Source organism: Ostrinia nubilalis, chromosome 25 (genome assembly GCF_963855985.1).
Source record: "Ostrinia nubilalis chromosome 25, ilOstNubi1.1, whole genome shotgun sequence".
NCBI classification, from domain to species: domain Eukaryota; kingdom Metazoa; phylum Arthropoda; class Insecta; order Lepidoptera; family Crambidae; genus Ostrinia; species Ostrinia nubilalis.
In genome coordinates, this window is record NC_087112.1 from 11,190,517 (window position 1) to 11,205,395 (window position 14,879).

The 14,879-nt window shown below is 44.9% G+C and overlaps 1 protein-coding gene across 1 annotated transcript in view; it reads right to left on the bottom strand.

Annotated features, from left to right (window-relative positions):
- Positions 1-4,139: 4,139 nt before the first annotated feature.
- LOC135084125 (trithorax group protein osa) overlaps positions 4,140-14,879 on the bottom strand; it is a 44,003-nt gene continuing 33,263 nt past the window's right edge. The window contains exons 15-21 of the mRNA XM_063978869.1: positions 14,562-14,712; positions 13,861-13,936; positions 13,116-13,237; positions 11,378-11,624; positions 11,048-11,185; positions 9,606-10,002; positions 4,140-7,583 (exon numbers count right to left, since the gene is read on the bottom strand). Coding sequence (XP_063834939.1) covers positions 9,762-10,002; positions 11,048-11,185; positions 11,378-11,624; positions 13,116-13,237; positions 13,861-13,936; positions 14,562-14,712 — 975 coding nt within the window. The 3' untranslated portion in view covers positions 4,140-7,583; positions 9,606-9,761. The remainder of the gene's footprint in view (positions 7,584-9,605; positions 10,003-11,047; positions 11,186-11,377; positions 11,625-13,115; positions 13,238-13,860; positions 13,937-14,561; positions 14,713-14,879) is intronic.

A 14,879-nucleotide genomic window follows, 5' to 3' on the forward strand; every position in this document is an offset into this window, starting at 1 on the left:
TTAGTTGGCTACTTTTACTAAATTGTCTATGGTATTTAAGATTTCCCGCGGAAAATCTTGAAGTAACGCAGTATAAAGGTTTCTTCTTTTACTTTAGTTCGTTCGTTTCAACTAATTGAGGTCCACTGCTGGACAAAGGCCGCTCCCAAGACACGATTTCTTTCACTTTATTATATTTCATTTTATCCAAATTCTGTGTCATTTTATTTTAGGGTATAATTGAATAAAAGAATACAGTGATTTTCGTTTCCCCTTTCCTCCTAAACTCAGGCAAATTATGTAGGTAGGTAGGTACTTTAATTTTACGAAGATTGTGCACGCGACCAAGTAACTCTTACAAAGTAGCCAGCCAATGTGTTATTTCTTTCACTTTCGTATTCTTAATATTATTAAGTAAATAAAAATTGGAATGAATAAAACAACACTTAATATTACAAATGACTATAATTTTGTCACAATTTTTCCATACAATGTTAATAACTTTTTACCTTACCACTATTTATAATACATACTTAACCGTTATTATGTTGTATTTCATTATTTAAAATTCTTCCTGTTTAAATTCTAATTACATTCCATGGAGTCAGTTTCAGATGAGACATTAATTATTATTATTTTTAAATTAAAACTCACGAAAGTTCTCATACAAAGTTAAAAGAAATTTTGAAAAACGACCTCGAGTACTTTATGATACACTATGATGTAATTCGATTAGATCTTATTATACTAAAAATATTTTTTTTTGCTTAGTCCACTACGAGAAGTATCAATAAAAACTGTACAAACATATCAACTTTAGTGTTATAGCTAGCGTAAATATAGAAAACGGACACGAACCGGTCTCGGCCGAGTGAGAACATGCGGCATCGCTCAACAGTGACAATAGTGTATAATCATTAATTAATAATAGAGATTAAGGTATTCAATAAATTGTACTTTAAACGCTGCGGGGGACACGGCGGGCGCGGGCCGGCACCTCTCGCTGGGACTATGTACAGGGAAGCGGCGACGTGACGGGTCGGGATATGAGGCCGCGCCGCGCCCCCTAGAAACAAGCACCGTAGTCCAAATGCGAGATGTCGAGTACTGCAGGTGGGGAATGGGCCCCGGGCTCGCCGGGGTCGAACAACTACAGTTCAACGGCGAATAACAAGCAAGTACAAATATAATATAATAATTATTAATAATAAAGTATCAATAAAATTGAGCTAGGACCGAACTCCGTCGCCTTAAGTCGATTTAAGTATCTCCATGATCACTCGTATATCGCAGATGTTTCAGACACGTTCGCGTTCACATTAATAAATTTATCACTAGACGTCTACATTACAATGAAGTGAGTCGCAAAGGTTTCTACGATTCGAATCGTGAGTAAGTTTAGGCAACGCGTTCAATCGTAGTTTATTGCTTTCATTAGACTACATGTAACTTTATTGCTCGTAGTACCTGCATCGGTGTGTTTTGGCACGAAAATACTGCGATATCGAACACTCAACGTGTGCTAGGCTGCGGTGACGGAGTGAGGGGAGGGGGGGGGGGGGGGGAGGGAGGGGCACAAGCGACACTAATTCACAACCAAGCGACGCGCGCGGCGCCAGAACTACTGCTCGACTCCAGTGCGAGCTCGTGAGTCGTGCAACTATACTCTCGACCCGTAAACCGAACCTTGACTCGGTTATCTATGCTGTCGTTATGAACCGGAACTGTCGACCGCACCGAGAGCCGTTAAGTCACACCCGCAGCGGAGCGCCCGAGGAACTCTACGGCGCCGCCGGCACATCGGATTCAGCAAGCGATAACAGAATCAAAGTTGCACTTTTATCGAGGCTTCAGTGTCGACTCATACTCTTAGTTCGGGACGACGATCGAGTGAAAACTCAGAAACAGAATTGATGATCAAATTATTAAATAACAATAATTGTACTAAGTTTTAATATTAGAGATAAATTTTTAAATTTCATAATATTGCCACCGGTTAGAATGAATTTTACAAAAATATACATACTGTACAAATAGTTGAGCGACTCAATGCATACACTGGTCAACCCTAACGGGGCGCGAGCCGGCGCGGCCGCGGCGGGCGCCTGCGGGCCCACGCTCGCGAGGAGGCGCGGGAACGAAACGACAAAATCCGTAAAAAAGTAAATGACACCATTGTGTTTCGTCCCTAACGCTCCTTGCATAGCTCCCGCAGGCGGGCCCCGGCCCCGGCCGCGCGGGCCCGCGTGAAGGGGGCGGAGCGCCCCGGCGCCCGGCGCGCCCCGCCCCCGCTAACACTAACTCGTTGATAGAGACTTACGCTACACTACGGGTAAGTCCAGCGCGACCTGACTCCACGCCTACCTCGAGTGCGCCCGGCACCGCCGAGCGGTCGGCGTCGTCCGCACGACCGCCGTGTTGCGACACGCTGATGTCCATTGCACTCCGTTGCAGAAGGAATATTGTTAAAGAAACTACGACGTAAAGACTAAATTAAACGCTCCGCCCGCCGACGCCGCCGCGTTCTCAATTCCATTATTCGCATTGTGCGTTCGTTACAAATTGTACTTCGCACGTTCCGACTAGACTGACGACTCGCGGCGCGGCGGCGTCGGCGTCGCAGCGACGTTTACGACTACATCACATGACACTAGTGAATTAGTCGATTGTAGCAACTAACGTGTCTCTTCTGTAGACAATATTCTGGCACGTTACTCCCGCTTTTTAGAAGCCTAATCTCACCCGAGACCAGGAAATGTGCTGTCAAATGTGATCACAATTCACTACCCACCCGCCGTTACCAATTTGACAGTAAATTTGCTAATCCAAGACTTTAAAACGAACCTTCTAAAGATCAGGGTAGATCAACTAACTCAATAGATAGCGTGAAGTAGAAACAATCACAAGTATTCGAGACGGGCGGCGCGGGTGGCGCCGCCGGCAGCGCGCGTAGGCCTTGTTTACAACTGAGATTACTGGCGAAACGTACCAATGGCTTAACATGTTGCCCGTGACCATAAACTCCCCGTTCAAGTTCTAGTAAACTAAACACACAAATCAAAATTTGTCAACTAATCAATCTGACATTCAATTAAGCTTAAATCGTCTAATTAGTTTGAGATCATTCCGGCAAGCGTGTTGGCGAGCCGCGTTGATAGTGCTCCCTACGGCGGAGCGATTCGGTCACGGGCAACACAAACAATAATAAAACACCATTTCCAAATTCAATTATCTAGCAACATACGTCAGACGGTCGCGGGGCGGTCGTTCCTCTCTTCAAAAATTCATTACTTAAATTCACTGGCCTTTTCATCTAAAAATAACAAATGATGAAAACTGATGAAAACCTCTTCATAGAAATAAATTCACGAGTTACTGTAAAAATAACTCCACAAGATTAAATATCACAGACTACAATTATTGTAAGTACATAAAGATTGATTTAAGTTCGAAACAGAAAGAACGACGGCCACGCGATCGCCAAGTGAAAAACCAAACGCAAAACTCGATCACACGTATTCGTTATTGTACAAAAGCAAAAATATAGAAATATAAATGTAGATTTAAGAGCGTTTACGCGAAGCGCGGCGTTTCAAGGGGCATCATTGGAAATGATTCGCGCGCGGCGTTTTTTAATAGTTTTCAAATGTTTATAGCAAAACAATAACAATGAATTAAATATCGTTTCAAAGTAAATATTTTAAAGAAGATGTTGTTTTATTATATTAAGCTATTTTTATGTTGAATAAAGGAAGAATATTGGTGAAAAAATCACTTTGATTTTTGGGTATTTCACGTTCTTTTAATTTGTGATTTCTTATTGTAAAATGCTTAAATCTAAAAATTTTCTCAGATAACTATTTGCCCAAGGATCTATGCTATAGGATATAAATGTTTTTTAAATCGTTTTCACAGTATTTTTATAAAAATTTCAGCTTGTAAACTGACGCTAAAGTGGAAATTTACAAAACCTGTGTGAACTTATCTTGATAGAATTCTTAAATACTAAACTAATCGCAATATTTTCTCAATTAACTATTTAGACGACGAAATTGCCTAACTATTTATGCCTATAACATATTTGTAGTATTACTGGTTAATGATTGTAACGAGTTGAAAAAGTACTGTTTTTGCGCCAAACGGCGTAAACGCTCTTAAATAAAAATATAATATCAAAAGCGTAATAAAGCACTCATTATGTACAAACGCAAGTGACGCGGCGGTGACGCGGCCCTCACAGGCGGCGCGGGTAAACATTTACTGGTGCATAGTTGTAGGTATATCTTTAACTTCCAAATTGACATCCCGTTACTTTAAAAGTAAAGTAATTTGACTATTTGAGCCAACAAACATTAAATTAGATTTTACTTTAATTTTACTGATTTGAAACACTGAAGATTTTTCTTTAATTCAGGAATGTACGTAAAACTGTCACAACCGCATTGTTTGATAATATGGTATTATACTGTTACATATTTTCATAGCTTTATTATCTGTGGTTTTTGAAATTAGCGGTACATATTTCCTTTACCTTGATTATTGTTTAAAATGAATAAAAAAACATGAGTTAATTGCAGCCTGTGGGGGGCGGGTCGGCGCCGGCGCGCGGTCGCGGACGGCAGCGGCGCGCGCACGCTACACGCTTCACACAAAGCCCAACTTATATTTGGGATATCCACTTCGATTACCTCAATAACTTTTAAACTATTAATAAAAACTAAACATTCAGCGTTTATTTTTCCCTATATGGGTTGTATTTTATTAAGTACACAGTGATTAAGTTCCATTCGTGCGGATTCGTAAGCTGCCGTCCGCGATCTTTCGTCGCCTATCCTCAAAAAATATCAGTAACACTAAACACAATTGCGCGAGGCACACAAAAATCATATAATAAATATAAAATAATAAATCTTAAGCAATCTTAAATACCCTGTTGATTTCATTTTCATTTTAACTTATAATTTTCCCTTCTGAAAGACGAAGAAACAAGACGTGTCGAAGCGGCGCGGCTCGAAGCCCGCCTGGTGTGCGAGCCCCATACAAAAGTAGTTTTTTAGTAAAATTTATACATCGCATCTTTACGTTACCCAACGTAACATACAATAAAAATATAATTTATTGCCTAAGTAATACTCCTCGCACTCGAACAAAGATAGTGTTTTTACCAATAGTAATTTTAGAACACTTTAAAAACTTGTTTGTTAAATTTGCAAAGTTGGAACGAAACTTGAACCGCAACTACTTGTGTATGGCGCGCGCACAGCATCGGGCGCCGGCCGGCGACACGGCGCTTCAGCTCCCGGCGCGCGCTCCCGCCGGAGGAACGGTAACTAAACGCATCACGCAACAGGGTAGTTTCCCACGCTTCACTTCGGACGTTTGTGGCGAATTCCTTTGCGAGATAGAGCGAAGAAAAAATTAAACGCCTATCTGCCACGTCTGCTGACTAAATACGGTGACTTACTTTTTTAGCATTCGAAAACTTCGAAGAAGATTTTTGCCTAAAATATTTTTTTATAACTTTTGAAGAACCCAGTCAACCACCCCATTCAGCGAGAAAATAATCTTGAGGAATATAAATTTTACTAAATTGACGTAATTTCTCACTCAGATCAGTCGAGAGCCGCGACGGGAGCGCGGGCCGCGGTGTGGTCGGCGACACACCCAACACTACAATATAAATTCTTTCCAGTAAACCTAGCATTAACGTATATGTCTTTATTACGTATGTTATTTCGTTTCTTAGCCTATATTTAAGATTTTTTTATTCACCGTTTGTGCAAAGAAAAGATTCGATTTCACTAATTTAAGAATTTTGTACAAGATTTTTTAAAACCACCCCTCATTAACGCTTAACGTAGAAACACATCTCCGTTAGCGGGTCGCGACGGAACCCCGACCGTGGACCTCACGCCCGGTCACGTGACGGGGAGAGAGACCAACAACACAAGACCTCGAACAAGCGACAGAGCGCCGAATGGCAACTGCGAGGAAACAATCGAACCCATGAGCACCTGAAACGTCATTATGCGTCGTTACACAACTAAACCTAGCGCGTCGGGCGCCGCGGAGCTCGCGCGGGCACGTTCGAAACGTCCACGACATCAAAAGTTTGCTATTTGACCTCAGATTCGTCATAAATTTAAAGTTACAACAGCAGTTTTTTACAGCACTTGACTGTGTTATTTTTTTTTATAAAAAGGTAAAATATGTATTTTTCTGCCTCGGGTAAAGTTTGCGTCATTGTAATCGCGGAATCGTGAGAATTGTCACCGAGCTCCGCGGCGCGACAGACTTACAATAAAATGGCGCGTGTATAATAAAATATAGGTTATAAATCTTATGTAAAATTATGCTATCACTAGCGATCCGAAGCTATGTAACTGATCGGGTAACGTTTAGTCAAATGCAAGGAGTCCATGGCAATGCGGCGCGGCCGCTGACTCCGGACGACTCTTCCTGGCAGTGATCGCCGTTTTGTTTACACGTCAAAATAATAACAGACATAGATTTTTTTAATAATGAGAATAAATGCCAGTCTGAAATGATAGCAGCAATATAAATAGAGTTTGCTGTACTTTTTTAAACAATTATAATGAACAAAATCATCACATTTCGTATCTTATAACTTCACGTGACATGTGTATTGAGTCTATGCATATTATTAGATCGACGAGTTTGTTTCCATCAATTGAGCCAACAGTATCACACGTCGCCTCCCGGCCGGAGTCAACGACCGCGATGACAAAATGGCCGCCTCGTAGCGACAGTAAAAATATAGTTAATATGTATAAAAAATGCTAAAATTGAATTATAAATAGCGTCACACTCGCGACGTACAACTAAACCTAAATAAAAAAGTATACATCATACATCTCATAGGCCGTTCTTGTGACTTAGATAAAACATGATTCACTCGAGCGATCCGTGCGGGAGTGCGGGGACGCGATCGATATTACACTTTTGACTAGCCGACACGAATCAGTAAGTGACTAGAACGCGAAACATTTCATTGGCAAGACTTTTTAACAAACTCGGGCATCACCTCCGATAATAATGATCAATATTCGAGTCGATCGGCCGCCTCCGCGCGCTCGACGGAACCTAACCTGCGACGCGTCCAGCGATCGGTCAAACGAAGGCGCGATGGATCCGAACAGAACGCGTACAATATTTACAAACAAACCCTACAAATTAAGCTCATCAGTTTGAAGAAGATTAAATTACATCACGACGATCGCCTCACGAGTCGCAGCGGCCGCGTCGAGCCGCCGGTCGAGCGACATCAGTCCAATTCCGCTACTCACGCCGCGAACGTGCCGAGATTCGCGGGCGCGCCGGGGCCGGGCGCCGGCGCCTCGCATTCCACTAACTAAAATGTAAAAAAACCCTTATGCTATCCTCGGCTCGCTCAGTCCGGTGCTAACAGAAGCCGCCGAAGCCCACGGACGGCACGGAGGGCACGGCGGGCACGGCGGGCACGGCGGCCGCGTGCTCGCCCGCGTACAGCTCGAGCAGCGGCGGCGCCGGCAGGTAGTGCGGCTGCAACACCAACACACCGTCACCATGGGCACTACGAGGAGCGCTTACCGAAGTTGCCAGTTCTGCGGTGTCAACAGAAATAGAATAGGCTAAAGCCCGGTCTGTGAGCACGTAGAATCCCGTCCGATGACCCCAAGCTACCCATCCTTATCGCTCGCGCGTAATGAGGGCTATCGTTTTTATATTTAACAGTTGACACCCCTGGCGATTGACAATACCTTACTCTACAGTGGCGCCATCTTGATGACTGCAAATGCGATAGTCCTCCTACCACTTTCGCGCTCACAAGTTGGCGCCACTGTCTTCGCGACTAGCAAGTGACAGGACCTTACTCTACAATGGCGCCAACTGGTGAGCGCTAAAACGATAGCCCTCATTATATTGCTATCGCGACTGTGCAACGGGCGCCCGCAGTGGGTGTGCGAGCGCGACAACGTGCTCACAGACCAGACTATAGATGACAAAATTTCAGTTATTTGTCCGTCAGACAGATAATTACAAAATATTAGACTCATATTTTTTATTTTCTTTCGTAATTAAATAATAACAGTGCTACGTCGAGTTGAAATGGCGCGTTACGTCACGCTTGAATAGATTTTTTACTCAAAAGTGACGTCACGCGACATTTCAACTCAATATACTGTAATTATTCGATTATGAAAAAAGTTAAAAAATATGTGTCCGAAATTTTTTTATTATCTGTCTGACGGACTAAATAGAATTTCGATTTCATTGCCCAGTCATCATCCCTGTTGGGATAGCTTTCTTTCGAGAGAAACGGCACAGAGCGACAGAAAAAATGAAAATTAAAATCAATAATAAAAATATATTACCCGCGGGCCGGAGCCGGAGCGGTGGCGCGGAGGTTCATGTATGAAAGGAGACTTGGCTGGGTTCGATTTCTGGTTTTCTAAATTATCTCGCGTCTGGATAACACCCCTGACAAATAATCCTTTCATTGGTACTTCGAAGTACAATTAATATAGTCCCTAGTATAATGGAACTAATAATAAAATTGAAATAATATTTCATTTTAACCAAATTTTACTGCGTGTCAGGGTGCGTGTAATACGGCGTGACAGTGTTTGTTACTATAGTCTGGTTCGTGAGCACGTAGAATTTTGTCCAATGACCCCAAGCTACCCATCCTTATTGCTCGCGCGTTATTATGTTGCTATCGCGCTCGCACACACTGCGGGTGCCAGTCGCACAGTCGCGACAGCAATATAATTACGCGCGAGCGATAAGGATGGGTAGCTAGGGGTCATTGGACAAAATTCTACGTGCTCACGGACCGGGCATTAGCATCATTTAGATAAGTGTCATGGCGTTAACTGAGTGTATTATTGTGTATCAGAGCAAGTGACTGTGTTTCAGGGGGTGTTACAGTACTTTGTGTTAAAGCGTGTTGCGTTTCAAGCCACTATACCACCAGGGATTGTTACAGTGTCAGGACATGTTACAGTATGTCAGGACATGTTACAGTATGTCAGGGCGTGTTACAGCGTGTCAAGACGCGTTACAGCGTGTTAGTGTCTTATAGCATGTCAGGGCGCGTTATAGCGTATGTTACAGCGTTACAGCTTATTAGGGTGTGTTACAGCGTATGAGCGTGTGTTACAGCGTGTCAGGGTGCGTTACAGCGTGTCAGTGTGGTACATGTGTCAGGGTGTTACATGTGTCAGGGTGTTTTACAGCGTGTCATTGTGTGTTACAGCATATCAGGGTGTGTTACAGCTAGTCATTGTGTGTTACAGCGTATCAGGATGTGTTACAGCATGTCAGAGTGAGCTACAGCGTGTCAGGTTGTGTTACAGTTACAACGTGTATGTTACTGCATTATAGTGTGTGTTACAGCTTATTACGGTGTGTTACAGCGAGTCAGGGCGCGTTACAGCATGTCAGGGTGCGTTACAGCATGTCGGGGTGTGTTACAGCATGTCAGGGTGTGTTACAGCATGTCGGGGTGTGTTACAGCATGTCAGGGTGTGTTACAGCGTATCAGCGTGTGTTACAGTGTATCAGGACGTGTTACAACTAGTCATGGTGTGTTACAGCGTGTCGGACATGTGTTCACATGGTACCTGCTGGTGGTGCGCGGGCGGCGGCGGCGTGTAGCCGTTGTAGTAGGGCGCGTTGTAGGGCGCGTAGGGCGCGGGCACGGCGGGCACGGCGGACACGGCGGACACGGGCGTGTAGCCGTACTGCCACTCGGACAGGTAGCCCGGCGTCGGGGTGTGTTACAGCGTGTCGGACATGTGTTCACATGGTACCTGCTGGTGGTGCGCGGGCGGCGGCGGCGTGTAGCCGTTGTAGTAGGGCGCGTTGTAGGGCGCGTAGGGCGCGGGCACGGCGGGCACGGCGGACACGGCGGACACGGGCGTGTAGCCGTACTGCCACTCGGACAGGTAGCCCGGCGTCGGCCGCATCACCGCCGCCGCGCCCCAGCCGCCGCCGTAGCCCACGAATGGCGCGCCGTAGCTGGACACAACAAACATCGTTCACACTCTTACACAGGGATGTTGTGTATGTAACCGAAACTTTCAGATATCCGAAATAAAAAAAAACTCTGTCTGTCTTGTTTTCACGCCTAAACCATTCAAAATTCAAAATGTTTATTTGCCAAAAACACAGTAATACAGGGTGACAATATTAAATAGGATCATGTGTTTAGTCTGCTCGCAGACGTGCAAAAATTACAGGATTCAATAGTATGTCAAATAATTAAGAAAATGTCAATGTAAAATTAAATTAATACATATCAATGTCGCCAATTAAAATATTCCTTATAACTATAAAAACATTTGTCCAAAAGCCAGCAAGTCGATCTGCTTTTAAATATAGGGCCTTGGAGTACTTTAAGTTCTTCCGGTATTCTCCTATCACTTACAAACTAGGTAGTAACTTACAAGCGCATAGTAGTAAAGATTATCAAGCAGTGTATCAACCATATTCGTCAATTGAATAAAACGTTTTATCTAATAGCCATCTACGCAACTCTGTATCCTTGAATCGATTTTGATGAAATTTGGAATAGAGATAGTTTGAGTCCTGGGAAAGGACATAGGATAGTTTTTATCCCGGTTTTTGAAGTAGGGACGCATGCGATAAAGTTTTTTTATGACAGACAAAATTCCACGCGGGCGAAAAGCTAGTGAATAATATTGGGATAAAATGCATACAGGTACCATCAACAAAGTTGACGCTTGAATATCTTAAAGCTTATATTTCCCCGGAGCGACTAGCTAGACCCAATTCACAACATGTGACATTAATTGTTTCTTTTCAAATAATGAACTAGACAAGAGACAACATTTTGGGCGGGGTGAGTATGGTATTTTCGTGCAAACTAAAAATCTTAAAATTCATCATGGGTCAACTTTGCTAATAGTATCGCAATGTACCTATAAAAAAAATGGTTCACAGACAACAATCATTTCAATGTTACAAAAATAGATCCACATTTTCAGTGGTGAACCTCCAGTCTATCATTCAGTGAGTTCTTTGTCGGCGTCAGCGCACTCACCCGTTGTTTCCATAAGGCGGCGTGGAGTAGGCGCCGTAGGGCGGGTAGAGCGCCGGCGCATACTCGGGCAGCGCGGGCGCCGCCACGGCCGCCGCCGCCTCGCCGCCGCCGCCGCCGCCCGGGCCCTCCGCTATCATTCTGTAAGTTCTTTGTTTGCGCACTCACCCGTTGTTTCCATAAGGCGGCGTGGAGTAGGCGCCGTAGGGCGGGTAGAGCGCCGGCGCATACTCGGGCAGCGCGGGCGCCGCCACGGCCGCCGCCGCCTCGCCGCCGCCGCCGCCGCCCGGGCCCTCCGCTATCATTCTGTAAGTTCTTTGTTTGCGCACTCACCCGTTGTTTCCATAAGGCGGCGTGGAGTAGGCGCCGTAGGGCGGGTAGAGCGCCGGCGCATACTCGGGCAGCGCGGGCGCCGCCACGGCCGCCGCCGCCTCGCCGCCGCCGCCGCCGCCGCCGCCCGGGCCCTCCGCTATCGACGGGATCTGGTCCACCAGCGACTCCAGCCCCGACAGCGACTTCGACGCCACGTCCTGCGACTTCGGCTTGGGCGTGCCGGGCCCGCCGTACTCGCCCGGCGACTCTGAAAGTCCGACAGTTTCTTTTTCAAATTCAAATTCAAAACGTTTATTTTATCATTATTCATTCCAAAAACTTCATCATCATCATCATTTCAGCCATAGGACGTCCACTGCTGAACATAGGCCTCCCCTAATGCTTTCCACGTTGATCGATTGGTAGCAGCCTGCATCCAGCGCTTCCCTGCTACCTTTACGATGTCGTCAGTCCACCTTGTAGGTCAGGGTTGGCGAACCAATGACATAATATTTTGGGCACGCCACCAATCACAAATTCAATAGTAAATAATGTGTTTTGATTATGAGCTATCGTATTTGCCCTCATCAGTTAGTGCCATTGTAGGAGTAAGGTCGTGTCACTCACCAGTGGTGCCACTTGATAGCATTAGGTGTTAATTTAATGGCACGTGTCTATGACTACTTCAAATTTTTTTTAAATAGTGGCACGTTCAAACTTAAAGGTTCGCCATCCCTGTTGTAGGTGGACGTCCCACAAACCAAAAACTTATTGCGATAGAAATATTATGTGTAATATGAGAAGAAAAATGTTGCGTAGTTACATCTAATGTTGTAGCAGAGAGGGATCGCCCAGTCTTTAAACTCAGAAGACCGTTAAACGTGGGGCGGGATTTACCTTGATTAAAGTTTCGAATCAGCAGATAGTGGTAACGTCAAAAATCTGAATATTTAAATATTTTTATAATCTGTGAATGACAAAAAATGACAGTTCGGGAGTATAGTCGAGCAATTTTGAAACGTCAATCAAAAACTTACAAACCCAGTATTGATAGTGGCGCCCTCCTGCAAATGTCATAGCTGGGACGGTTCAGTGTTGGACATTTAAAAACGTCAAAGTTCCACAAAGATAATCCTACTATCCTACAAATATTATAAAGCGCGAAAGTTTGGATGTCTGGATGTCATGATGTCTGGATGTTTGTTACTCTTTCACGCAAAAACTACTCAACGGATTTTGTTGAAACTTTATAGTATTATTGTTTATAACCCAGATTAACATATAGGCTATTATAATTTATGACGTTAAGTGACCAACTAAATTTCAATAAATAAATAAGACGTGTGTAAAAAGCGCCATCTATCGTCATTGGTTAAAATCTTCAGCGCTGGACAAAAAATTTTGACGTTCGTAAATTATTCATGCGGGGGAAGCCATGAAACCTATGGTGAAACGCTCCACGCGTACGAAGTCGCGGGCGACCGCTAATAACGTATATATAATGTGGCGTCGTGTTACCTTTTTTGCCCCTGCGTACAAGGTACCTACCCACTGAAAACCAGTGTCTTGGCACTTGGCAGTAAAATGTCAACTGTCAAGATGATAGTGAGTGGGTGGGTAACCTCTTTGGCAACATTTCTTTTTTCTCTTTTCACTTCATTGTCTTTGTACATTTTTTTTATAATTGTATTTTTATATTGCCCTTTTTTTTTTTAAGTTGTCAAATAAATAATTTTTCTTTCTTTCTTTCTTTCTTTACCTGGCGCGTGGTGGTGGTGCGGCGTGTGCGGCTGGTGGTCGGGCGGGCGGAAGGCGGGCGCCGGCGAGAACGGGCCCGCGCCCGCGCCGCCGCCGCCGCCGCCGCCGCTGGGGGGCGTCGACCTGCAGCAAATAAAACTGTATTATGCACTGTTTCACGGTGTACACTTATGCCTCTGTTTTCAACGAGTAAGAGAGAAGTCACACGGTGCTGCGGTGCGGCGCCGCACCATTTTGCCGCATCACTGTACACATTTGGTATGCGGCGCTGCAACGTACCGTCTGGCATATCATTGATTTTTATATGCTGCGCCGCGACCGTACCACACCGTATGGCTTCTCCCTAAAGGCAGTGAACGCTCAATGTGACAGTCAACTAACAACTTTCAAAAACTTGACGTAGAGCGATTTGACCGTCATATTTTACTGATTGTCCTTTTCATCCTCGGCTACTCTCGTGGCTTCTCTCTTCTTAGGCGGACACTCTTGTCAGAGTGGTCGTGGTTGCGCTGACGAGGTACACGGTGGGGTGTTCGAGGTCATTCCTGGCGATGTGTTTCAATTTCTGACGATTAGAGGCGTCGCGAGTACACTGGACCATGGTGGACTCAGTAGCCTTTGTGATGTCTATTCAGTGCAGCGGGTTGACGATCGATCGCGTGCTCTCTTGCCTTCCACCTGTCCCTGAACTACCAGTCTCTCCTTGGCTATAAGCGGTGTATAAACTGTTAACATTAAGCACTCACCTATTAAAATTGCTAGGATACATGGAGGGATGCTGATGTAGCTGGTCTAACCGCGGACTGTCCGCGAGGCCGTTACCTGGAATAACGATCAGGAAAATGTTACAATACTATTACATGCCTATTTTCATTTTTCTTGATACATATAGCCAAACGATTCTGAGAAGTCAAGAAGATCAAAAAATCGAAACTAAAAACACAGTATTGATAGTAGCGCCCTCCAGTAAATGTCATAATTATATGGGACACTTCAGTATTGTCAAACGTGGCAAAAATTAGAATACTGGGTGTATTTCTAGTAGCGCCCTGACACAGTCAGTGTCATATATCTGGAACACTTCAGTGTTGCACAAATATAGTGTTTTGTTGGGTTAAAAGAAAGAAACAAAAGATTACAAAGAAGGAAAAAGTGAACTGAGCAGCGCCAACTTGCCGCAACAGCGATGCCCATTGCTCATCGCAGTGGGACTCCACTCAGCAAATTCCGTGGCCCACGGTTAGGAAGGCCACGAAGCTGGTTTTCAGTGTTGATAGGTTTAATATTGTGTAGTGTCGTGTCGTGTGTAAGGTCCGCAGTGAGTGTGCGAGCGCAACAGCAATATAATATGCGTGAGCGATAAGGGTGGGTAGCTTGGGGTCATTGGATGTAATTCTATCTGCTCGTTGACCAGACTTTAGTGTCGTGTGTAGTGTGGTGCACGCACCCATGTCGGGGCGGTCCCGGTAGTGGTAGTGCTCCTTGTCGGGCTGCGGCGAGTGGTGCAGGTGCGGCGGGAACAGGCGCGGCGAGCCCTCGTACAGCGCGCCGCCGAACGCCGCGCCCTCGCCCGCCAGCTCGCCCTGCGTCGACGTGTTCTGAAACACAGACACAACCTTAGTACGATGTTGATAAGGTTGCATTTCAATCACTGCCCTCGCTCGACCTCGACCATTCATCTTCCTTCATTCGTTTTTCTACTGACCCGAAGAACGAATGAGGGAAGATGAATGGTATGTGGGAGAGGGGCGCGACTGCTGATCAT